Source organism: Physcomitrium patens, chromosome 11, assembly GCF_059467195.1.
Source record: "Physcomitrium patens ecotype Gransden chromosome 11, ASM5946719v1, whole genome shotgun sequence".
NCBI classification, from domain to species: Eukaryota; Viridiplantae; Streptophyta; class Bryopsida; order Funariales; family Funariaceae; genus Physcomitrium; species Physcomitrium patens.
In genome coordinates this window covers 15,041,836-15,065,491 of record NC_143420.1, presented here as the reverse complement: position 1 = coordinate 15,065,491, position 23,656 = coordinate 15,041,836, and the positions used below count along the sequence as shown (strand labels likewise).

The window sequence follows — 23,656 nt, the reverse complement described above, 5'->3', positions numbered from 1 at the left end:
ATGTTATTGTGTATTGATGCTCAACTACTGTTCCTAGATTTGATCCATTTTTTTCTTTGTTAGTTTAATTGTATTACTATGCAAAATTAGTTGTTATATATTTCTTTATGTATTATTCCTAGTTGAATACTTGCAATCTTTGTAAACATTGTAGAATGAAATCAGTTCACTTATCATTGTATACTCAATCATTGTTACTATTTCATCATCTTTATTTTTTTCTTTTTTCTTTTTTTAAGTATAGACCAAAAAAATTTAAGTGTTAATATGTAAAGTTGGCAACAATTTATGTTAATATAAGTGTGAATATATATATAGAGGAACATTAAATTGATCCACTTAAAATTTGAATCAACCTACCTTATTCCCATGATTCAATCTTTGTTACTACAACAACAAAAATGAATCCAAGTTTCTTATTGGAAGGAAGGGAATTAAGTTGTTTATATATTTATTTATATTTTTGCATTGCTTCACAGGGACTTGGAGTTTGAAGGACTCCCAAGTATCCAATTCTAGGACACACACACTATTTGGGCACATCCTCTCCCAATATCATCTACTTCTTCCACTCTCCCTCCCTCATGCCATAAAACATGGTCACTACAGATTTGCTAAGAAATCAAGGCACAATCAAAAAAATAAGTCCACAAGATTTTTCTACTCTCAAACCAAAGAAATAATCACAAAAATTGAATCATAGAAATAAGGTGAATCAATCTAAGATTTATGTGGATTGATCTAATATTATCCTCTCCTCTCTCTATCTATTTATATATCACATGCATGCAAATTTATCATGCCATTCCAATATTTCTTACTTAAAATATTATACATACTTACTTTCAGTGGTTTCCATTTCGTCTCATTCGTTTTTGTTAAATTAAAGGATCATCCATCCGATGTTGGTTGTAAATTATACATTGGTGAACGCCACCAGATTGGAGAAGGAAAGTGGGACAAGCAACGAGCATTTGGATGAATGAAAACCTTGTGAGGACCGTGCGAGAATGGTTGCAACCTTGCAGGAACAGGGGAGGGGGTGGGGGATTAGGAGATGCGGGGGTCGGTTAAAGGTCCTCAGCCTTCCACCACGGACTTATCCCAGTGCGTGAATGTCCACGTAAGCCGCGACCAACAAGCAACAATACGGTACCTGCTGCACCCCCACTGTTGCCACCTCGCGGCACCCGCCAGCTGGCATGCCTAGGTAGGAACGATTCACATTGCCACGTCACCCTTCCGAAAGGCTGAGAGGGAATAGCCTTCACGCCCAGGGGCCTGGAAGCAATGTCCAGAAGCACAATAATTGCTGCCCGGGAGAAAGGGGGCAGAGCACAGCGGGCAGCAGTCCCGCTAGCCAGACGCTAATAAATGGGTGTGACAGTGTAATGTTGGCCGCGCGGCACCTCGCGGCACAGACGGTCCCACTCTCGAGGCTCCCCCCCCCCCCCCCACACGCCCCGCTCGCCTCATGATTTTAGTGCAGGGGACATGAATTACCACAACAAAGGCGAGCTGGTGGTGATGAGTGGAGAGAAGAGCTGCAGCAAGTGTAAATGGTCACAGGTTGCAATGGGCCACAAGGAGCTGCTCAGCCATGTCAGATGGCCTGTACAGTCTTTGCACGGAAAAATCATTATGGCCCGAGAGGAAGTGTAGCTCTTGACCCCAACGTACTCGTCGTCCAGTCTCGCGGGGTCCGTTGCGTTCGTCTGCTGTCGCGCGGGGGCTCTAGCTATGGTGTCGTGAGAATAGAGACGTCTCTCTCAGGTGGGTTCGCCCAGGTCGTCTCGCCCAGGTTCCACTCTTGGGGGTACCGATTGCTTTTTCACTCTAGGTGTTATTCCGATGGGGAGTGTGGGCGTGTCGTCGATGATTATTGGGATTGCGTGGCTGCAGCGCTGTTGTCGACAAGGGTGTGTGGGAAGAACGTGAGCGCGAAGAGCAGGTTGGAAATAATTGAATGTTCGCTTCAGTGGCAGGTAGGGTGACGGCAAGAGATGGCCGACTGCTGCGGCGATATGACGTTTCAGGGTGGTGAGGTTTGGGAGGTGAACCAGCACCAAACTTGAGTGCTGCGTGATAAAACAGCATGAAATGGTTATTTGTAGTGGATGTCGTGATGGCCGAAGATTGCTCATGTTGAGCTGTCCGGAGGTGTGTGGTGTTGGTGGTCGTTTATATTCAACATACTGCGTTACTGCAATAGATTTCTACGCGTGATTTTGTGTCCCAGCATTGGACCTCAAGTTCCTTGCGTAAAACAATTTTTTTATGAAGAGGGAGCCAGGCACATTATCTTTTCTGAAAAGGAGATTGTCACGGTATGCACCTTGTTCCTAACGACCATGTATGCGATTTCCTGTGACGAGGTGTATTTCGTGGAATCCTCGCTGTCGTTGTTGCGGTTTCACCACTTTGAAGGTGGTGAAGTCGCCCTCCCTAAATGTGAGGTTCTGAGAAAGCATATATACTATCTGGTGCAGGTGTTGTTCGCAACCATCAACTGCAGCAAATTAGAAATACTAATAGTTGCAAAGCTCGAAACTTGTTACAAAACATTATCGTGAGTGAAGAGCTGTGGTTCCACGGTGGCTTAGGATGGAGGACGAGCAATGGAAGCGTCGAGACTTTACCCAAATTAAGCCGCGGCGTCCTGAAGGGACAGCAGTTGCAGAGTTTTGCGCTGATTGGGAGTCGACCATGTCATTTCTGTTTCTGTGGCCGCCCGGCGAGTCAACAAACTTCGACGGGAAAGATCAGACCGAAGTCGACGGGGTGACTAACGTTGAGGATTCGGACAAACGTAGTTATGAGGTGCAAGCAGGTCGCGACCGGGTTGACGGCAGTGAGGTGAAGCAGCTATCAAGCGAGGAATTACTAAAAGAATTTGAGTTTAGTAGCATGTCAACATCGTCCTCGGCAGTGGTGGAGCACCAGTACCCTTCAGGTAGCTCTCCAGCCGATGAGCTATTTTTTAAGGGACAGCTGCTGCCGCTCCATCTTCCTCCACGAATTCAGATGGTGAAAAAACTGTCATTGGATGGGCAGCAGCAGTGGCCACAAGAGCTGAAACATCTAGCAGATCCTGCGGGGCCTGACTGCAGAAACCAGTGCGAGGATACTGTCACGCATGGGAATCCGCCGCTGTCGCAGGCACGATTTGCACGCTTGTTTCAGCCGAAGCACAACTCAAGGGAAGTCTCAGTCCCTGTCTCTAATACTCCGAACCTCTTGTCCTCGTCCTCAACCACATGGTGGGACCCTCGGGAGCTGGCTCAGGAGAACGCCGGCTACACCTCCAGCCGCGCATCCTTCACTTCAACCGACCGGGACTCCTCCGGCGAATGCAGCAGCTCCCGTGACTCGAGCGGAAGTTCACAGGATGGATTCGATAGCGGCAAAGAGACTTTATTCACAGCCTCCCGCAACCTCGAAAGTAAATGGACATTTATGCACAACCGGGAGGTTTTCAGCACGCACAGCACGGTCTGCGACCACCGCCGCCGCCCAATCGGTATCTCCACATGGCTCAGACCCCCGTTCAAGTGGAAGGTCCTGTTTGGTGCGAAGAAATCATCGCTGTTGAAGCCGCTGGACGTTCCCATGGACGTCTCGGCCACTTCGACGCAAGACGTCGGCCACCTGCAGGATGCTAACCAGCCGAACGAGCAATTCAGTTCAGACCATCGCGTTTTCTTTTCCAGCTCGCCCGCGTCTTCGGACCACAGATACTACAGCGATTGCAGCGGGGAGTTGGCGCCGAGCGGGGATTTGCTCCTGAATTCTGGAGCTTCCGTTCACGGAGTAGGCGTGGAGCAGGACAAGCACTACTACCATCGCAGCATGGAAAAGGTCAAAGGCTACGTGCACCGCTACATGAAGGTGCTGCAGAAAAAAACCGGCAGCCAAGGCGACTGTGCAGATCAAGCTCCCGGTAGCACTCACAGCCTCCCCACGCCTGCCATCACCAACACAAGGAGCTTCCCCCCATTCACCCAGAGCTTCCGATTCTCCGCGGAGGACATGATCCCCCTTTGCATGATCAGGAAGCCACCACAACCACCTGTGCCATCCGTCAGGCGCCGTCCGAGCACCAGCTGCTCGAGCTCAGAGCTCCACAGCGCTATCCAGGGCGCCATCGCGCATTGCAAAGAGTCTCAAAGCAAAAAGGACGACGCTTGAGAAACATGAGCCTCCCCGAAAACCCACATACGAGTTAGTTCGATTATGTATGCTTGTGTGTCTGCCTGTCGAAATCTTTGCTTGATACGTTTGCTAGATGCGTTCACAGGAGTGGTTCGCTCTAGCAGCTCATATCATGGCTGCAACACCTTCGACATGCCAGTTTTTGAATGAAAAGAAACAATGCATTGAATTTTTTATCGAGATCAGCGAGTTTTCTCTTCTCTACCTGACGCAACAACATCGGACATACAGTCTAGATCCTCTCCTTGTAGGCAAACAGGAATCCGTGAGGTTGTTCTATCCTCTGACGTGGACAACAATCCTTGTAGGACCCTAGACAATATCCAGCATTGGCAGTGTACACAATCCTCAACTGATCGTTGAGGTTTTTGCGTTGTGTCTGAAACCTGGATTCTCTGGAACCCGAATCGCGTGCTGGTGCTGCTTCTGCCTCTGATTCTGCTTGCTTAAAGCTTCATTATGATTTTTAGAAAAAATGAAAGAAGAGATGTGCCTTGGTTTGAACGGAAGATTTTGAACTTATTGCTGTTTGGTACACGGCCTTGTGCAGAGGCTCTTGTACCCTGCCTGGCTCGGGGCGAAGAGTGGACGTGTCAGGGGACTGTCGTTGTGTGGGCCCAGCTTGCTTGCCATTCAGCATCGTCAGAATTGTCAGTGTCCTGTTTGTCCTGCTCGTCCTGCGTGTGGGAGACTTCATTCGGGGTTCAGCTCTGAGGCCCCTTCGCCTGCTGCGCTTCTGCATGCTCACTCTTCGATGTCTCCATGCACTCCCCCTTCCTCCCTCCCTCTCCCAGCGTGCATCTGTGTCTATGCGTGCAAAAACTATCGTCCATACAAAGTTGGAAAGATTATAAAAGTGCCACCTTTTTACGAACATTTTGCATGTTATTTGGTCTGGAATGATGGGTGCTAAGGCATCGCCAAGGAAGATTATTTGCATCGGATTGGTCGCTGGATCGAAAGCACTGGATACCATCCTCTCCGCCTGGTAAACCCTGATTAGTAGAAGGTACTGCTGCTACATCAAAAAATGAGTTTTGTATCATTGTGATTCATTCTCGATCGAGTTAAGGGTTGTGAAACCTTTCACCGACCAAATTATTGTTGATATGTTATTAAGTAGTGATTTTGGTTTGCTTTTCAAGTTTTGAATGTTGATGACTCGTTTATAAAAAATATATATATCTTTGTCTTATCAAAAGTTTACTGTGAGGTAGTAACAAAATAGCGAAAATATTTCAACCTTGTCCTGGTGATCTTACAAATTGGCAGTTGAACTTCCTTAAAAGATCACTGTTTCACCTAATTTTTGAAAATATTGTAGTTTTATCAATACAGTATCATATACTCATTACATTGACCTTCTTGTCTTCATGCCATCTCAATACTAAATTAATCGATATACAAAATTTGCTTCTACACATACTATGTGCTACTAATAATATGTTGTATTATTGTGTTTTTAAATGATTTTTTCCTTTGTTGTTTTAAATCATTAAAGAGAATGCATTGGTTACGATTGTCGTCGTTGATTGTTATTATTGGATATTATATTTAATTGTATTTTTATTGTGTGTATATACAAAAACATATGTAGAGTCTTTAGAATGAGCTTTGAATAGTAGTAAACGTGACAACAATTTTTAAAAATGAAATAACGTGCGTAGTTTTGAATTGCTACATGTCACTTCAATTACAAGTTTGAATGAAGGATCACAACCTATGTGATCTTGCACTGTCCAAAACTATTGTTTATTGAGTTCAATTCTTTCAAATAACTGAATTTTACTAAAAACACAAAATTGGTAAAAATCACCCAAACCAAATCAGTAAAGTAATGACAGGTAATAATATGGATTTATTTTATTTATAATTATATTTATTACACAATGTTGCGAAACTATCAGGAGATGAATGCTGTAATTCCCTCACTTTAAAACAGTATTTTGATAATAAAAATGAGGTTAAAGCTTGATGCAATATCGTGGTCATTTAGGTTGTGCCAGTGAAGTTATTGTTTGCTATTGAATTGAATGAGAGCCAGTAATGACAAAACATTACACTTACAGTACAAGCAATGAATGATATGAATTACACTGGTTTTCCTAAATGAAAATTTTAATGAGAAAAAAACAAAAAAAGAAGAAGATGATAATTCAATTATAATCACATTATAATCACATTACATTATGATAATGACATTATAGATCACGCTCTTCTGGAATTACGAAAAACTTAAAACCAGGCAGTTTGCATCATACAAGATGCTTTCTAAATCCAGTGTGCAGATAGATGATCGTTTTGGATGAAATCCTAGGAACATCGAATCAACGCACAGAATGACGAAAGGAACGAAGAGATGAAACATGGACGCCTGAAGATGAATGAAGAAACAAGTGGATGAAGGAAGAGATGAAAGAGGAACAGACAGAGATGAATTAAACGATAGATGAATGCAGAGATCGACGGATGCGAATTGGGATGGATGCAAAGTCGGACATCCATAGAGTAGTGGGAACGGAACATGGGAAGGGTAGATGTCGATAGTGGAGGGAGGCAGTTTGAAGCCGAATTGGTCGGCCACTGGGTGGCAAGGCAAGCCAAGGCCAGCCAAGCCAAGCCCCCGAGCCGAGCCAAGCCGAGCTCCGCTTCGTTGCTTGCTTGCTTGAGTTGAGTTGCGTTACGTTGCGTTGCGTTGTGTACTCGGTTGCTCGCATCTTGAAATGCTCTTGGATTCTCCACATCCACCGCGAGCCACGAGCTCCAGTATCCGATTAGCACAATCTTTGCCAGGAAGGCAGGCAGAGGGAGGGAGGGAGGGAGGGAGGGAGGGTCTGGGAGCTTGTTTGTTGCGGGGGCTAGGGTTGCCTCAGGCTGTCACTTTGCCCTCGGACGTGGCCTGAGGGGGTTTTGTAGCTTTGAGCTGCGGACGCAAGTGGCGGTGTACGTGTTAGCGTTTTGCATCTTCTTGTTGGTGTGAGCCGTGCAAAGGGAGTTGGCTGGACACAACACGATGGACTTGGATCAGTGGCTTGAGAAAGTAAAGGGCGGCAACTACCTCTTGGAAGACGAGCTGAAGCAACTCTGTGAATATGTAAGTGTGGGGGATACTACCTGGGGTCTGGTACTTGTGGATTTCGGTGGTGTTTTCAGGTTTCGTGAAGCGGTTCAATGCCGCGGCGCACCGCCCAGTTATGAAGGCATTTGCGGAGTGTCGATGATTCACCACGTTAATGCAAGTGTTTAGGGTTTGGAATTAGAATGATTTTCACGTCCAATTTTTGTGTTTGCATTGGAATTGCGTGCCCTGGCTTTCCATGTAGTTCCTCCAGTTGCTTCGGTTGCGACAGGAAGTTCGCCTAAGTTGGCGAACATGTAGAGGAATTGGTTAGCATTTTCGGTGATCCTGGGCTGTTGAGGATTTAGGAAGCTAAATTACGTTTGAAAGCTAGTTCAAGCAGCAACTTGGAAACAAACGGGGCGAGGATTCGACATTCCTTTTTGATTTGCTGCTGCGGATAAATGGAATGAAAATTTGGGATTACTGTCTATGCATGATGTTTTTTGGGTTGCAAATGGTTCTGCATCTTTCATACCTTGGGTCTACTCTCATGCTGCCGAATTTTTTCTGATTTATCGCTGAGAAAGCTACTTGAATGAAGCGATTAGAGGGCAATCCAAAAGGAATGTTGAATCCTCGCTCCATTTCTACAATTTTGCAAAGACATTTGTAGCAAAATTTATATACTAGTTCTACTTATTTCCTTTAGTTGTACTAGCGAAAGAATGAAATTATGTTTGCGAATGTCATTTCTCAGGATTTAACACTCTGCCTCCATCTGCAGTAGGCATTTTTGTGTCACAAATGCCGTCAGCTCTATTTGGTTGTGCGAGGGGTTATCAGCGCAGATGGCCTCTCTGGCATTGTTTTTCATTGCTCAATAAACTCTCTTTTGTCTCCCGCAGGTGAAAGAAATATTGATGGAGGAGTCCAATGTTCAGCCTGTCAACAGTCCTGTTACTGTTTGTGGCGATATTCATGGACAATTTCATGACTTAATGAAGCTTTTTCAGACTGGAGGACATGTGCCTAGTACAAATTACATTTTCATGGTACGCATCTCTAGACGCTTCTTTTTTAGGGCTGATGTGAAATTTGAATAATATATTGATGAATAAATAATGAATCTTCAATAATTTTTTTGAAGTCTCAGTGCATACAATGAATGTGTAGGCCTCTTGGAGTTGCTTCCCTTCTACATGGTTGCCCTTCAACTTAAGAAGTATCGAGTTTACCTGTTTGCTAGTCAGTCGTGTTCGGGCATTTTGGTCGGCACATTCTGGTCTTTTAAAGAATGTGAAGAATATTAGCAAACGTCCGGGTTGAATGAGAACTCTTGGTGGTTAATATTTCTGTTTTGGTATATATATATATATACATACACTGTCGCCTGATGCTCTTCATCTGCCTTGCATGACGAGTATAAGGATTTCCATTTTCTTATCGAAACTGGTCTTGTTGTGGACATGTGCAGGGTGATTTTGTGGATCGAGGTTATAACAGTTTGGAAGTATTTACAATACTTTTGCTTCTGAAAGCAAGGTATACCAATATTATCAGTCACTAGTATGGACTGGTCTCTTTGGGTTTTGGTAGTTTACAAATGTATAAAACAATCGCCCTAACATACCTTTAATTCACCCTACATGTTGATATTTCTTCAGGTAGGATGTTCAGGCGAATGTTACTGGACGTAGAAAGTAATCCACGGATCCTTATTTATGTGTCTTCGATTGCAGATATCCTGCTCATATGACATTGTTGAGGGGTAATCATGAGAGTAGACAAATCACTCAGGTATCGATTTGCCTTTTCCGAATATTAGGCTGATAGGTCCAGCCGAAGGATCACAGATGTTTAGATAGTGGGTGGTTTATAGAGTTGGTGGATACTTGTCTTCAACACCAATTGTTTCCATGCAAATGTCTGTCTGATTTTCTCTAAGATACAGCTATCTGTGTGCGTGCATCCATCAATTTTTGGAATAACCGAGACGTTTCTGATTTTGTCCGAAGTGGTATGCCTGACAGGTCTATGGATTTTATGATGAATGTCAGCGTAAGTATGGAAACCCAAATGCTTGGCGGTATTGCACTGACGTTTTTGACTACCTGACACTCTCGGCTATCATAGATGGAAGGGTAAAGTTCAAACTTGCACGGTTAAATTCTGTCCGTGTGTATGTTCAACCCAGATTTTCGATAAAGAGCCTCTTGGTAGATCTCATCGTGCTGTAGGATTAATTTGATCAGTCATGTAGACTTAGGATTCCATATGGAGTCATTCAAGTGTACATGGCTGGAGAGGAAGTCTTGTGAACCAAGTTTTTAGAACATTTACGACGGTTATACCATTTTAAGAGTTTCAGGGTAGTGATCTTGTTGTTCGTCAAGTAGGATTAGTTATTTCTAGCTTTTGTTTGGACTTATTACTCTCATCTATATTAAATATTCAAACCTGTATTTTTTGTGTTTCAGGTGTTGTGTGTACATGGAGGATTGTCTCCAGACGTTCGAACAATTGATCAGGTAAGCGCTGTTTTCACTACAATCTCGTAATTGAAGTTACTAGTTCCTGTTTGTGCGAGAAATCGTATCGAAGTTGGAGTGTCATTAGATAATTCGTTCATGCAAACCAGAGCCTCTGATCATTGGTAAGCTGGTTAACTACTGTCTTTTGTAGAAGGAGAGAGTTATCAATTATGTGGATCATTTCTCATGAACCGCACGATGTGACAGTGCTATAAATTTTGTTATCCTGAATATCTTGATCCTGTAGTTTGTGAATTTTTTGTTTCATCATGGATGCAATTGATAGTTACTCAAAGCCATTTGTTATCTTTTTTTGCAGATTAGGGTGATTGAGAGGCAGTGTGAGATTCCTCACGAGGGGCCATTTTGTGATCTGATGTGGAGTGACCCTGAGGATATCGAGACTTGGGCTGTTAGTCCACGAGGTGCTGGATGGCTCTTCGGTGCACGCGTTACCTCCGAGGCATGCTTTCTTCATTTTAACTCAATTTGCACTCTAAGGAGAAACAGCTTTATTTTGAAATTTATTGTCAATGCACTTTAAGTGCTCCTTTTAAGCGAAGGCCTGCTTTATGCTGTTCTTTTTTTCGTTTAGTGTAAGGCTTTCTGTTTCATTTTAGACTTAACTTGCAGGTCAAGATATATCGTTATGCTGTGCTGATAAACGTTGTTGGTAGTATTGCAGTTTAATCATATAAACGGATTGGAGCTTGTTTGTCGTGCTCATCAACTAGTACAAGAGGGACTGAAGTATATGTTTCCTGACAAAGGACTTGTCACGGTATGCACCGTGTTTTTGTATGTTCATGATAGCTTCTTGATATCAGTTTGAATTGTTGGGCCCAAGTGTTTTCTTGGATTGGGATCTAGTCGTCCAAGCTGTGCCCATGTTGGGGTTTCTTTAAAAAGCATCAGATTTGTATGGTCTATCTCTGTTTGTGATTTCTGAGTATATTGTGATGCTTTATTGATCTGTTTCAGGTGTGGTCTGCTCCTAATTATTGCTATAGATGTGGAAATGTTGCTTCGATATTAAGCTTCAATGAAAATATGGTAGGTTTACTGTGTTACATGTATGCAATGCTTATTTTATATTATTATTTTATTTTAAAACATGTATTTGGCAATTTTTTGCAATGCAAAGTGTATATTTCATGTGTGTCAGCTAATATTTATTCTTAAGAAGTTATTTATGGAAGCTAGGTTTACTTTGCTTCGTTTTGAAGTTCGCGTTTATGTTACTTTGCAGGAGAGGGATGTTAAATTTTTTACTGAGACCGAGGAGAATCAGGCTATGATGGCACCGCGAGCAGGAGTTCCTTACTTCTTGTAGAGTTATCTTTTGCTGACACTAGATGACTTTCCAAAAGCATCATCTAGTGCCACAAGTGAAGTAAAACTTTCCATCAGTATAATATGCTCTGCTGCACCAGGATCATGGTGTTTTGCCGCAATGTCTGCCTGTCTATCTGCAACGTTGATCAGGCCTAGTGATTCTGCAACAGTATGTTGTCTTGGTTAGTCCCGAGGAAGTATTCTGAGCAGACCTTCAATCATGTATGGAGGTGAAATGTAATCTTGCCATTTGATATAGACTTTTGTTATCCCGAGGTGTGTTAGATCTTAATACATCCTAACAATAGTTGTAGATGTGGCAGACTTTGTTGGAGGAGGTGGGGATGAATTATCTCTTATTCATTTACTCAGGGTATGACCTGTGTATATGGATTTTGTGCAGTGATGTTAAGAAGTTGGATAGTTGAATGTTGAATTTCGCCCGCCAGTTTAGATGCCATCTTAGCACTAAGATGGCCACCAAGCCAAAGTTGAGAGTCAAAGACTTCTTTTCATTCTTGATGTATGTATTCTTCAATTTTAAACTTGTGGCAAATCGTGAACAATCAAAGCTTGAGATGGCTTTTGCTTACAAAATTCTATGTCTTCTGCAGCATGTTGCCTTGTGCCTCTCAATCCACTGAATCTTAAGATGTTCTACTTGTTCTTCTCGATGGTTTTGTGGATGTATTCTTCACCTAGGACTTTTTCGCATCAAACCTTTAGACCTTGGCATAGGGGCATGAATTTAATGAATTCTTCTTCATTCAGGTCTGCTACTCTCTACAATTCTTTCACTCGAGGTCTATTTGGACGACAATTATTTTTGCAGGTATAGAATTGGATTTCTAACAATGATCCATTTGATAACAGTAAAAAGATGTGGGGTAAACCTCATCGTTACAATATTTCTTCTTTTCCTTCCTCACTAATGTGAAGTTCATACAGCAATACTTTGTACCAATTGAAATTGGCTGTATGGCTGAGGTATTTGCCTCTTATTTTAGTATGCGTGTTGTCTTTAGATAATGACCCCTAAACCTGGCAATTCTAATCTGGCGACGTCTTCTTCAAAAATGAGAAATTGAGGTTTAAAGCGCTTCATCATGCACTTATGGAAAGTATCAGAGCAACTCTTATTCAGTTCACTGGATAGTGTTGTGTCTTTTATACTACCAAGCGTACAATCAAAGTCATGTTCAATGTTCTTGGTAATATCTAGTTAGAATAGGATTTTATTAAGGATTCCTGTTGTCTGCATGCTGAAAATGTAAGTTTGTGTTATTTGTTAAATAACATTTTGGATGGTCTAGACATTTTTTTGCAAATGTAGGTTGTGTCCAAAGTTTATGAAAAGATGTTACTTTTTATGAAGTTGAAAAATACTCATGGCCTCTACGTATACTTAAAACATATAGAGATCACTAACTAACTATATATTTTTTAAATTAAATACATGTTCTAATCTTTGCCAAATGTCTATTGTCTTAAAGATGTTAAACTTATCTTTGGTACAAGTCTGTACAAATTTAATTCTTGATTTTTAAAATCATATAAGAAGAATTTGAATTCTTTTGTATATTAGTTTGGAAAATACTTTTGAAAAACTCATCTTTATTAATAAATCGATCTTGCTTTAAACTATTGATAAAATGATTGATACAATGCTTACTTGATAGCTATTAAATAAAATTTATTCTATTTGTAATTTTGATTGGATAATTTTCTTCTTTACTGTCTTGTTCTTTTACAACATTTTCAATGTTAACTTCTTTATGTTTAAATACTTTGTAGAAAATTCTTGAATATTAGTCATACTCTTTGCATGATTAAATTTTGAAATATAATATATAATTATATGCACCATGCATTTTGATAATTCTTTAAAATATATCTTTAATTTGCATAAGATATATTATTTAAAGAATTATGTTACTAAGAATAATAATAATAATAATAAAATTTACCTTATATTTAATAGAAATATTGCATTACTTCATAACTATTTTTAAAATCTTTAAAATAAAAAGATCTCATGACTTATTTCTATATACTTAGATATTAACATACACAAGTTATTGTGTTAGAGAATTGAGTCAATAGATCTCTTCTTAAAGATCTCATCAAAAAACTTTATTGAATTAAAAAAATAATTTGTGATGCCACTTTAATTGACCTTTAACTATGATACCATGAACATAAATTTAAACAAACTTAGAAGTGCTTCTAATAGCAAATTAATATTTTATTTCATAACAAAGAACATCTTGTATAAAAGAATATATATAAAAAGAGAAAACACCTTGGTGCATTTTAGTATAATCTTAATTTATTTCTAAAGATGCAAAAGTAGATACAAAATTATAAGAGTAAGTTTTTTAATGTATTGATAGTAGTAATTTTTTTTATTAAACAATCTATTAATACCAGAACTAAAAGGTTGCAAAAGTATAAACTTATTGTTGTTATTTTTTTAAGAATATGAACTTATTTTCTCTATCTTCTAATTTTTGGCATTGTTATGGTTGCACTCCTATATTTACAAAAATTCTAAACGTCTAATTACTACAATTAGAAAAAAGAACAAATTTTAAAAATGAATTATCAATAGTAATTTAACTTTTTGTATGGAATATGCAAAGGCATCTTTGATTTTCAATACTCATTATAGAAATAGAAATTTTAAATCCTTATTCTTTGTCTTTATATTGTTGTATTATAACATGGCTATTAGATAAAAGAAAAAAATAAAGATTATATTATAGAACAACTTAATTGAAAAATATACTAATAAATTACTTTAGAAAAACATAGATAAAAGATATGGAGGTAGTGAAAAATTTAGTATTAATATTGTCTTTTGTAGAATAGTTTCTACTTACTTATAGGATTAAAAGCAAAACAAAGTAGATTAGAAAAAATAATCTAATAGAAATCTTTAAATGAAGTAAAGAATAGTTTTCAACAAAATTTATCTTAAAAATCCTTAGATTGATATATAGAGAGGATCAATCGTGAACTAGTGTCAAAACTAGACCTCAAAATACAAAACTGCGCACCCTAAACAATTGTAAGTTTTTATTTATTTATTTATTTATTTATAATTAGAGAGTAGAGATAAAGAACAAACTTGATGAGGTTTCTTTGAGCATTGTTTTTGAGGAATTAAATTAGATATTGATTTTGTTGGAGCTTTATCAAGTCAAGGTTATTTTGGATAACTCTATTTTTTGTAGAATAAAAAATGGATTATATTTTGATAAATTGTGTAAGTTGTATAGCACGCTTATAAGTGAGAATTTGTGGATTTTTAAAAATTATTGTATTGATGTGTGTGGTAAAATTAATCTTAATTAGATAGTTAAATCAAAGATTATTGAAATTCAAGTCTACTATAATCTTGGAAATTGGATTTTGAGGATCAATGAGGATTTCTATGATTTTGTAGAACGTGTCAATTAGATTGAAATGAAATTATTGTGGATCGATATTTGACTTAGTTTCTAACATGTATACAATTTTAAGAATAAGTGAATAGTGCAAAAAAGAACTATTGATATTGGAAGATTAACATCAAGGTTAGAGAAAAGTGACAATTGACTCTCAAGTAGATTAGAAGTTTTTTCTTCCAATTTGTAAATTGAGTTCTTTTCAAATTTTATATACTTATTGTCAACTAGTAGTTTGAGGAGTGTAATTTTTTTGAATTAAAAATTATAATTAAATAATAATTATTAAGGTTTTGAATTTGCTATTGCATCTACTTAAGATATTATTAGAATTTTAAAATATTTATTTAAGATTTAAATAAAGATTAATTAAAATTTGTTTAAGATATGGTTAATATTTGTTAATATTGATTAAATTTTGATTGAATTTTAATTAGAATTTACTTAGGATATGCTTTGGATTTAATCAAATTTTATTTGAAAATAATTAGAATATAATAAGATATTCCTAAGATTTTTTTAAAGCTAATAATATGTATTTAGTATAATTGGAAGCTTACCTGGGTTGTTTAAGATGCCAAAAAGACATTTCTAAAAATCTTTTGCATTGTTTTTGGGTTGTGAATCCAACTTCAAGATAAGAGCATATCTTTCTACAATAACTTGCCTAATACATTTCCAAGCTGATTTTTACATAAGACAATAATGCAGCCACCAATTTATTTTGCAATTACAATATTACTTCTTATTCTTGCAAGCCTTGTCTTCAAGCACTAACTAGAATGCTTTTTAGTTGCACAAATGCTTTGTTTCTATGCTTCTTCCTTTTGTTTTGACAATAAATGACTCTTGCAATTATAGATACATTTTTATTTATATTATTCCTTTATTTATGATATTTGTTAAATATATTGTATTTTTTTTTCATTATTTTATTAAGTATTATTGAAACTTCAAAATTTTGATAATGATTGTCATAAAATATGCTTAGATATTGATCCATATCTCACAATTGTTTTTATGTGGTAGAAAAGTGTAATTTTTTTTTTTTTTTTTTTTTTTTTTTTTTACTCTTACAGATAATTATTTAATTGTAGAAATAAAAATCTTAAATATTATAATTTATTTCATTGTAAAAATATGCATTATATTAAAATTTCAAAATGAGCACCAATACTTCTTGTTAAGTTGCATTTGCAACAATTTAATATCTATAAAGCTTTTAATTTTTTAGAAATTTTTAAACCAAAACGTTGTAATTTTTTTAATATTACTATTTAATATTCAATATTCAATATTTATTTAATATTCATTTTTTACTTTCTTAGAATCAAATTATATTTTATATTTAAAATTACTTTTTTTAGTTAAACAAGTCTTGAAAATATATAATATAGGAAAAATATACTATAAAAGAAGAAACAATCATTAGGCATTGCATATCATATTTAAAGAAGCAAGCTCGAATTATTTTAAAGAAATCATTTTTAAAGATGTTTGTATAATAACAATAAACAAACATTTTATTTTTAACATGTAAATTTTTATTTATTAGAAATGAAATTTTACATTGATATGAGTTAAGAAGTTTAATGCTTGTGATCCTTAAAAAATAAAACATAATTTATTTATCCTCAATAGATTCAATTCATAAATTTGTTTCCACTGTAATAAAAAAAATGATCGATTTTTATTACTTTTGGAAATAATTTCACTACAATTTAAAAAGTAACTTATGCGTAGTTTTATTTTGTAAATTATATTTTTAATGCTAAATAACACAAAGCAATCAATAGTTCCAATAAAGTAACAGTATTTAGTTACTGAAGGGCACTCTCAATTTGTCTTGAAACTTCACTGAATGAGGAATCAGCTGTCAAAGTTGTCACTTTATGCTTCCTTGTATAATATTCAATGACCTGCACAAATGTTTTTACAAATGCGAAATTTTGAAATGCTGCAATATGATGCACTGTCCATCTCTCACTTATATAATGAAAATCACATTTGCTAAGAGGTATCTTGAACAGAAAATTACAATTGCACATGGAAGATGAACAACTAGATGGTGCTCACAGGGCTAGTTTGTTTGTGAAATGCCTCAAGCCTGCTCTTGAGCGTGTTGATGTTGTCGTCTTTGCGCTGTATCAATGGCTCTCCTGTAATCTGCACCCAAGGACTTGCTAATCAACAGACTGCTGCACAGAGTTGTAGTAGAAAACATGCTCAGGAGAGTGAATTTCCCGTTTCAGTGCAGAGTTGGGTGCTGCATATTTCTCACTAATGGCAGAATTTGATAATGCTATCAAGACGTAAGAAAACTACCCCATCTATTTGAGCTGTATTGAATGGTTGGAGACGAATTATGGGTTGAAGTATGAGTTAGAAACCACTGAAGCTTGAGAACATGAAGGGAGGGAGAGAGGGAGGAGCTCACATCGTCTCGACCAGGAACTTTTGGTGCAGCAAACTTGGTGTGATAAGAGCGACCACTGGGTGGATGTACCCACCTCCCTGTGACTCGCTCCACAAGTACCGCGTCCGGAATAGCGAAATTCAGCACTCTATCAATTTGCTGATTTTGTCTCGCAAGCATAGCATCCAACTACAATGAACACAGGCATGCTGTTAAAGTATTTAAATTGTGTCAGAACCAGCATGCGATTATGGCATATGATCAACGGTGGTTTCTGTTCACAAAGGAGCAAATCTCCATGATTTGGTTTCACAGCTCAAAGCAAAGTTACAGACACCGACGTTGCATAATAAGCCATAGCATGAAGAAGACAGTGCAAGGAGTTCATGTAACAGCTTATCTTTAAACAATTGGCAACCACATAGAAAAAATAAATACAAGTTTCCGTCTCACATCGCCACAGCTTTCACACACCTGAGATGACTCACCTTTTCAGCTTGGACAACCGTGCGCGGGAAGCCGTCTAAGATGAAACCCTTCTCGCAAGCAGGCCTTTTCAATGCATCATCAATAATACCTACTACTAGATCATCAGAAACAAGTTTCCCCTGCATGCCAGTGCACTTAGTAAAATAATTAGGTCAATATCAGCAATTTTTAAGGAGACGGAGAAGACATTTTAATGTAAACCATTGGTGATTTCATTTTGCAATAGGTGGTCGCAAGGATTTTTGAATGAAATAAATTAAGTGGATATCCAGCACATTTAAGCAAGTGTAAAAGTGAGATTTCGATGGGGACAACTGGTGGTGTAAGAAATGGGCAAGTACTGATTCCATGGCCGCTTTGACCTCCAGTCCTAAGGGTGTTCCTTTAATAGCTGCATTGCGAAGCATGTCACCAGTAGCCAGATGACAAAGGCAATACTCCTCCTTAATGAACGGCGATTGCGTCCCCTTTCCACACCCTGGGGGACCTGCGCAGTTCCCAAATGAAAGGAAAATGCCTCTAGGGTCAAACAATCTCGTGTGCAGCCTTCTTTTGCATTCATGTTTGTTCTTTAATCCGCTTTTTCAATGGGGAAAACATGTTCCTTCAAACTTTCAATCAGTCAATCAGTCAAGCAATTAATCACTTCATCTTCAGTAGCATCATTGTCTATCCGGAGGCTTCAAAACAACTCATCAGCAGCTACAGACCCACTCTCAATAAATCCCCATTTTAACCCTGCGTATCTTGCATGCACAAATATTGTTGTGAGCTCCTAAAGAACACATCCTTTGAGGTGCTTGCATATGAGCTGGAAAAGACCCCGTCACCGAACAAGTCAATTACTATAAACCAACCATTGACTGGTTTTCCTCTTTTCCACTCATTCTTCATTTGCAGCTCACAAGGCCAGAGCCTGAATGATAGAGACGGGACAGAAAATTGCCATCAACATCTGAACTTCATCAATAAAGGAATTGGGCGAACTCGTGCGAAATCCGCCATGAAAGCACGAATTCAATCCATCAATAGGCAACCCCACAAACAAGATATGGAAGAGCTCTCATATGGGGGCATTAAATAAACCGAGGACTAAATTCAGCGATCGACGTACCCACAAGAATGATGCGCTTCTCTCCTTTGGTGGCACACTTGAAGCGGCGCAGCATCTCAGCGAACAGGGCAGCGGACCCAACATCCTCCAAGTTGGGTGCTGCCATGCTTCCCACTCTCTTCTCGCTCTCTCTCTCAGCTACACGCCCCCCTTCGTCTCCCAATCTTCGTGTTTATGATCATCCAGTGGCCAATTGGTGGCCGCTTTTGCCGTCTCTCCACTTCTATCGTTCACGATCTCTGTCTCTCTCGCTCAACAACCTTCATTAATCTGATCTTCTTCGTCTTTGCCTTCGTTCCCTTCGTCTTCCCAATCGTCTTCGTCTCCAATTCCTGTTTCTGCTGCTGCTGCTTCTTCTTCTTCCTCCGCAGCAATTACCCCAAAAATCAGGCAAAAACCAGACAATGCTGCCCTCGCTCAGAACCTGCACAGGCCTTGGCGGCCCATGCCACAACCACAGATGCCTTCCGGCCGCTCGGACTAACGCCAGTCCTCAACCGGACATGGACATGGTTTCAGCCGCCTGATTAATCCCAGGCCTCAACCCAATACGGTGCATGACCCGGTTCTCAACTACTCAAAGTCCGTCATCGGTTATCGTCTTCGATCTTATCGATCAATATAATTCCGGTTCTCAACAAGATATCGGCCCAATCTTCATTTCTATTGTGCTTGTGTTATAAAGAGTCATTTTTATAGTATGTTTTATTTCTTCTTTGAGAGTATAAGAGTTTCAAAGATGATGGATTTTAATTAAATTATATTAATATAATTTCGAATATAATACATATAATATACCATGTGTTGATTGCTATTTAAGTTATGGATGCAAATTCTTCATGTGATAAATTATTTTTTCAAGGATTACATGTTTGGCCAATGCTTAATACTCCGATTGTGTTGTGTATGCTGATGTTCACGTGGAAACTGGGAAATTCAATTGGGAATTAAAACACCGTTCAAATGTGCATAAATGAAAGAAAGACAATAGGTTAGCTTCATCTTTTTATACTATTATTTTTATAATAAGAACTTGTTTATTGAAATTTTAATAATTTTCATGTGACTTGTAAATTTGAAATAATAAATTCATCAATTTTTTAATTTAAATATCATTTTTATTAAAAATGAATATGATTTAAAAATATGTTTTAAAACAAGTAATTAAATATACATTTGATAAAATCACATAATCAAAAAAAAGAAAAAAAGAAATAATAAATTAAAAATTTAAAAAATATGAGAAATTAAAATATTTTGTTTTTGTATAAATTTTTCTTTTACATTGATTGGTTGTTGTAAAATGTCTTTGGTAAAAAAAGTTAGTCTTGCTTCTTATAACTTAAGCCTCCTTTTAAGATTTTAAAAGTAAGATTTTAAAAACTAAGAATTTAAAATTTTTGAATAAGAAAAGTAGTAGTTTTAAAAGCATAAGGTTTATGTGTTCATCCTATATCAATCTAAAATTTGTATATATATATATATATATATATATATATATATCCTTTTTTTTCTATTAAAGATAATAAAAAGAATCTACAAATAGATATAACTCATTCAAGAACTTAATTTAACTTTTTATAACAATTACAAAGATGTCTATTTAATAATATTTTCTAATCTATCTTATTTTGCATTGTTTGTGGCTCTACAAGTAATTGAAAGTCTTTTTCAACAGAAGAAAAAAAAAAAAAAACAATATAGTTACTTATATTCTACTTCTTTCTATCTTTTACAAATGAATTCTAAACGAATCAACTTTTTTTTTATTTCTTTATTTATTTTTATATTTTTTCAATATAGAATTAAGCTCTTCAATAATATAGATCTTCTTTTGTTCTTTCACCCAAAAGTTGTATTACAATGCAATAGAATAACATTGCAAGAGGCTATTTGGCAACAATTCACCTAAAAAAGACTTTATATGGTGTAGCTAGTCTTAAAGCTTGTGTAAGTTGTGAAACATCAATATTTTAGATTTTTCTAAAAGGTCCATGGACAAATATATATATGCTCTAAAAGCTCTACCATACTCATGTACTAGATATGTCTAAATACTATCAATTTTATTGTGCATAAGCTTGGTGTACAAAGCCATCTCCATTATAGCAAAAAATATAATATAATATAACATAATATAATACAATAAAATACTACTTTGATGCAAATACTTATATTAAGGTATAATATATCCAACTAGGATTAAAATAGTATAATAATCTAAACCACAATTGAAGGCTTCATACAAGGCAATAACATCAAATCCTACTTTGTACATAAAGAGGTATCGTTACTTTACAAGCTCCAATAATCAATCCAAAATAATTATTTGAATATTTATTTAAATATAAGAATTTTAGATATATGTATATATTTTAATTTTTTTAATATATAAAAATATAAAAATATAAATACTAATATTACCACATCATATTTAAAGCTATTAAAAATCAAAATTTTAATGATAATATTAATAATTGTAGTTGATTGAGATTAATAGAATCCAAGACAAATAGCTTTACATATATAATAATAAAAATCCTTACTATTAAACTTGTTGTATTATCTACACTTAATAAATAATGGAAAAAAATCAAAATAAATAAATAAATCAATCAAATGAAACCATCATTTGATGATACAAATTTTTATTAGCTTATGTTGAAATATTTTCCATTCTTGCTCTTTTGATAATGCACAAGTGAGGTTTAAGGGCTTCTATATATCCTCTTTACTTTTATCTTATAAAGTATTTTATTGGTTTTTTTCTACTGGATATATAAGCTTGTTGACAAGTGGATTTAGTAACTACTAATTTAACATAACATGTCCTTTTTCCATTATTAGCAAAAGCAAAGAAAATAAGATTTAGATTTGCTTCAAATAAAATTGATTTAACTATCCATAAAGTAGCTAACCTTTATTAAGCCTAGGTGTTGCTAGCTTAGTCAATATTGGATCTTAACCTTAGCTAGTAACTGCAAAGATTCAAAATTTAAACCTTTGTTTTTGATAATATGATAAAAAAAAAAAAAAAAAAAAAAAAAAAAAAAAACTACTATGACATATTTATAAAAGATTACAAATTAATTGAATTTATCATTTATATTACACAAAAAGCATAATAAAACATACAGAAGATCACTTGCTACAAATACATTGTACAAAAGGAAACTCTAAATAGTAAGATTTTTCACAATTAGACTGTAACAACAAAACAAAAAATATAATAATGATAAAATAAAATAAAAATTATGAAAGTAAAAATATTTTGAAATCTGAATCAAAATATTTTTATTTTAATAATTGCCCTTGAGTTATTTTATAAAGTTCATATAAAAATCTATCCATCATATAATATCAGGACCTTGATTTACACAGTTCTAAACACCAATTGCAAAATGTATTTGGTAGAGACTATGTAAGATTTCCACTTCTATTTTAAATTTTCCTTCTCACACCAATCATACATATTTTTTGTTGTAACTTTCAAGTAACAGCATTTTAAATCTTTCATGACTTTTATGTACGGTAGGGCTTATAAGCAAATTTGTTTTGATCTTTTGGTAACATGCTGACAGTCGCTCTTCATACTTGGAGGAATATGTATTGTTACTTGAAATTACCGCAGAATTTGTAAGAATTATGTCTGCATACATATCTGAATGTTTGTTGTAAATATATATTAAGGTAGACTTTCAAAATATACAAGAGTACATCGTGTGAAACCCGAATCATTCGAAGTCAACATGGTTTCCTCGAATCTGACATGAGAATCATGCTTGCTGCCTCCGGCCTCCCGATTTAAAAGCCTCTTTCAGCTCTGTTGTCGTTTTCCGAGCTACGGTGGGATGATACTGCAGCACTGTAGTCTAAAGAATGGCTCGTCTTTTTCTGGTTTTCTGTACCCTCATGCAACTCAGCTGTAGAATATCACCCTACCGCCACATTTTCATCACTGTCTCAGATGAAGGCCGGCCACCAATCGGTACCGATTCCATCCACGACGGGGCCGGATCCCGAGCATCGACAAGCTCGGCAAGTCCAGAGTTGCTTTGCTTGCCCTCACCATAACCTGTGTGTTCTGTTGCTTCCACGCTACCTGTTCTTCTCGTGCTGCGATTTCGTGCTGAGTCTCGTGCGAGTAGTGCCACCACAACAGTCGCTTGAGGACATTTCGGTGTTCAGAGGAGGCTTGAAGAGCGGTTCTGATCAGAGTGGAGGAGTACTTTGTTAAGCTGTGAGAGTGGGTGTGGTGGGTGGAGCGGACAGCAGCGTGAGTGCAAGTGTTGGAGGTTTCCAGCGTCAAGGCCCTGACGGGATCTGAAGCGATACGGCTATAATGTCCATACCTGGACGGTGCGTATGAAGATCAGCTTTGCCGGAGTGCCTGTATCGGTGAGGGTTTGCTGTGAGGGTCGATGTGCAGGTTCACACCATCAGTTGGTGGGCTGTGGCGAAGTCGCTCTACTTGGGTGTGCAGGGGTTTTGTTGTTGCGGTTGCTGCTCAGTTACGATTGCATGGGATGGAGGGCGTCTGAGATTTGCGTGAGAGGTTTGGTGTGTTCGTGGTGGTCGTGAGGGGTAGAGTGGTCGATGGTGTTCATGTTGTGGGTTTCGAAGAAGATTACCTTTCCTGTGGCCGATTTCTGGATCTCTGTGATTTTGCATGTGATTAGAGTTGAGTGGGATGCTGTTGCAGGACAGCAGTTTGATGATGGCTTTGTGGCAGTTTAGTAAGCATGAGCACGAGATTGCATTGGATCTCAAGTGGAATGTGGTCTGCAACGAAGTTGTGTGTTTTGGATTGATCCCACAGGAGTTGCTTTTTTGAAGGTTTGGGAAGTGGATCTAGACAGTGGGATATTGGTATTCAATCGATGCTAAAATTGATGGTTATTGTGGAAGCTTTTGATTTTAGGAATTGAAAGAGCATATATGTGTAGGATACTTCTTGGTTTTAGTTTGTGAGAAGTAGTTTTTAAAGGGTGGTTAATTTGTGGGCAGAAAATGTTTTGAAAATGATGCAATTGGATACAATTATTGGAA

The 23,656-nt window shown here is 37.2% G+C and overlaps 3 protein-coding genes and 1 long non-coding RNA gene across 6 annotated transcripts; 3 read left to right on the top strand and 1 right to left on the bottom strand.

Moving 5' to 3' along the window:
* Nucleotides 1-2,140: 2,140 nt before the first annotated feature.
* Nucleotides 2,141-4,613, top strand: LOC112288184 (uncharacterized). Its single transcript, XM_024532113.3, has 2 exons — nucleotides 2,141-2,327; nucleotides 2,490-4,613. Exon 2 carries the CDS (start codon nucleotides 2,605-2,607, stop codon nucleotides 4,186-4,188), a length of 1,584 nt encoding a protein of 527 aa, XP_024387881.1. The 5' UTR covers nucleotides 2,141-2,327; nucleotides 2,490-2,604; the 3' UTR covers nucleotides 4,189-4,613.
* A 2,168-nt stretch (nucleotides 4,614-6,781) lies between these two features.
* LOC112289126 (phytochrome-associated serine/threonine-protein phosphatase) lies at nucleotides 6,782-11,629 on the top strand. Its single transcript, XM_024534076.3, has 10 exons — nucleotides 6,782-7,306; nucleotides 8,179-8,325; nucleotides 8,748-8,815; nucleotides 9,013-9,070; nucleotides 9,304-9,414; nucleotides 9,751-9,801; nucleotides 10,124-10,267; nucleotides 10,490-10,585; nucleotides 10,786-10,857; nucleotides 11,054-11,629. The coding sequence occupies exons 1-10, from the start codon at nucleotides 7,226-7,228 to the stop codon at nucleotides 11,135-11,137; spliced, it is 912 nt and encodes a 303-aa protein (XP_024389844.1). The 5' UTR covers nucleotides 6,782-7,225; the 3' UTR covers nucleotides 11,138-11,629.
* A 4,630-nt stretch (nucleotides 11,630-16,259) lies between these two features.
* On the bottom strand, nucleotides 16,260-18,991 carry LOC112288412 (adenylate kinase 3). Of its 2 annotated transcripts, none has more exons than XM_024532547.3 (6): nucleotides 18,608-18,991; nucleotides 17,835-17,980; nucleotides 17,493-17,612; nucleotides 17,026-17,193; nucleotides 16,665-16,754; nucleotides 16,260-16,507 (listed from the first exon to the last, which is right to left on the bottom strand). In XM_024532547.3, exons 1-6 carry the CDS (start codon nucleotides 18,711-18,713, stop codon nucleotides 16,409-16,411), a joined length of 729 nt encoding a protein of 242 aa, XP_024388315.1. In that variant the 5' UTR covers nucleotides 18,714-18,991; the 3' UTR covers nucleotides 16,260-16,408. The 2 variants fall into 2 exon arrangements, with proteins under 2 accessions (XP_024388315.1, XP_090110520.1); XM_090254394.1 differs by having other exon boundaries at nucleotides 16,309-16,507; nucleotides 16,627-16,754; nucleotides 18,608-18,868.
* A 3,695-nt stretch (nucleotides 18,992-22,686) lies between these two features.
* Nucleotides 22,687-23,656, top strand: LOC149988165 (uncharacterized). 2 transcript variants are annotated; one of them, XR_016505607.1, is made up of 2 exons: nucleotides 22,687-22,966; nucleotides 23,310-23,656. It is a non-coding gene; the product is annotated as an uncharacterized LOC149988165 (long non-coding RNA). The 2 variants fall into 2 exon arrangements; XR_016505606.1 differs by having other exon boundaries at nucleotides 22,687-23,005.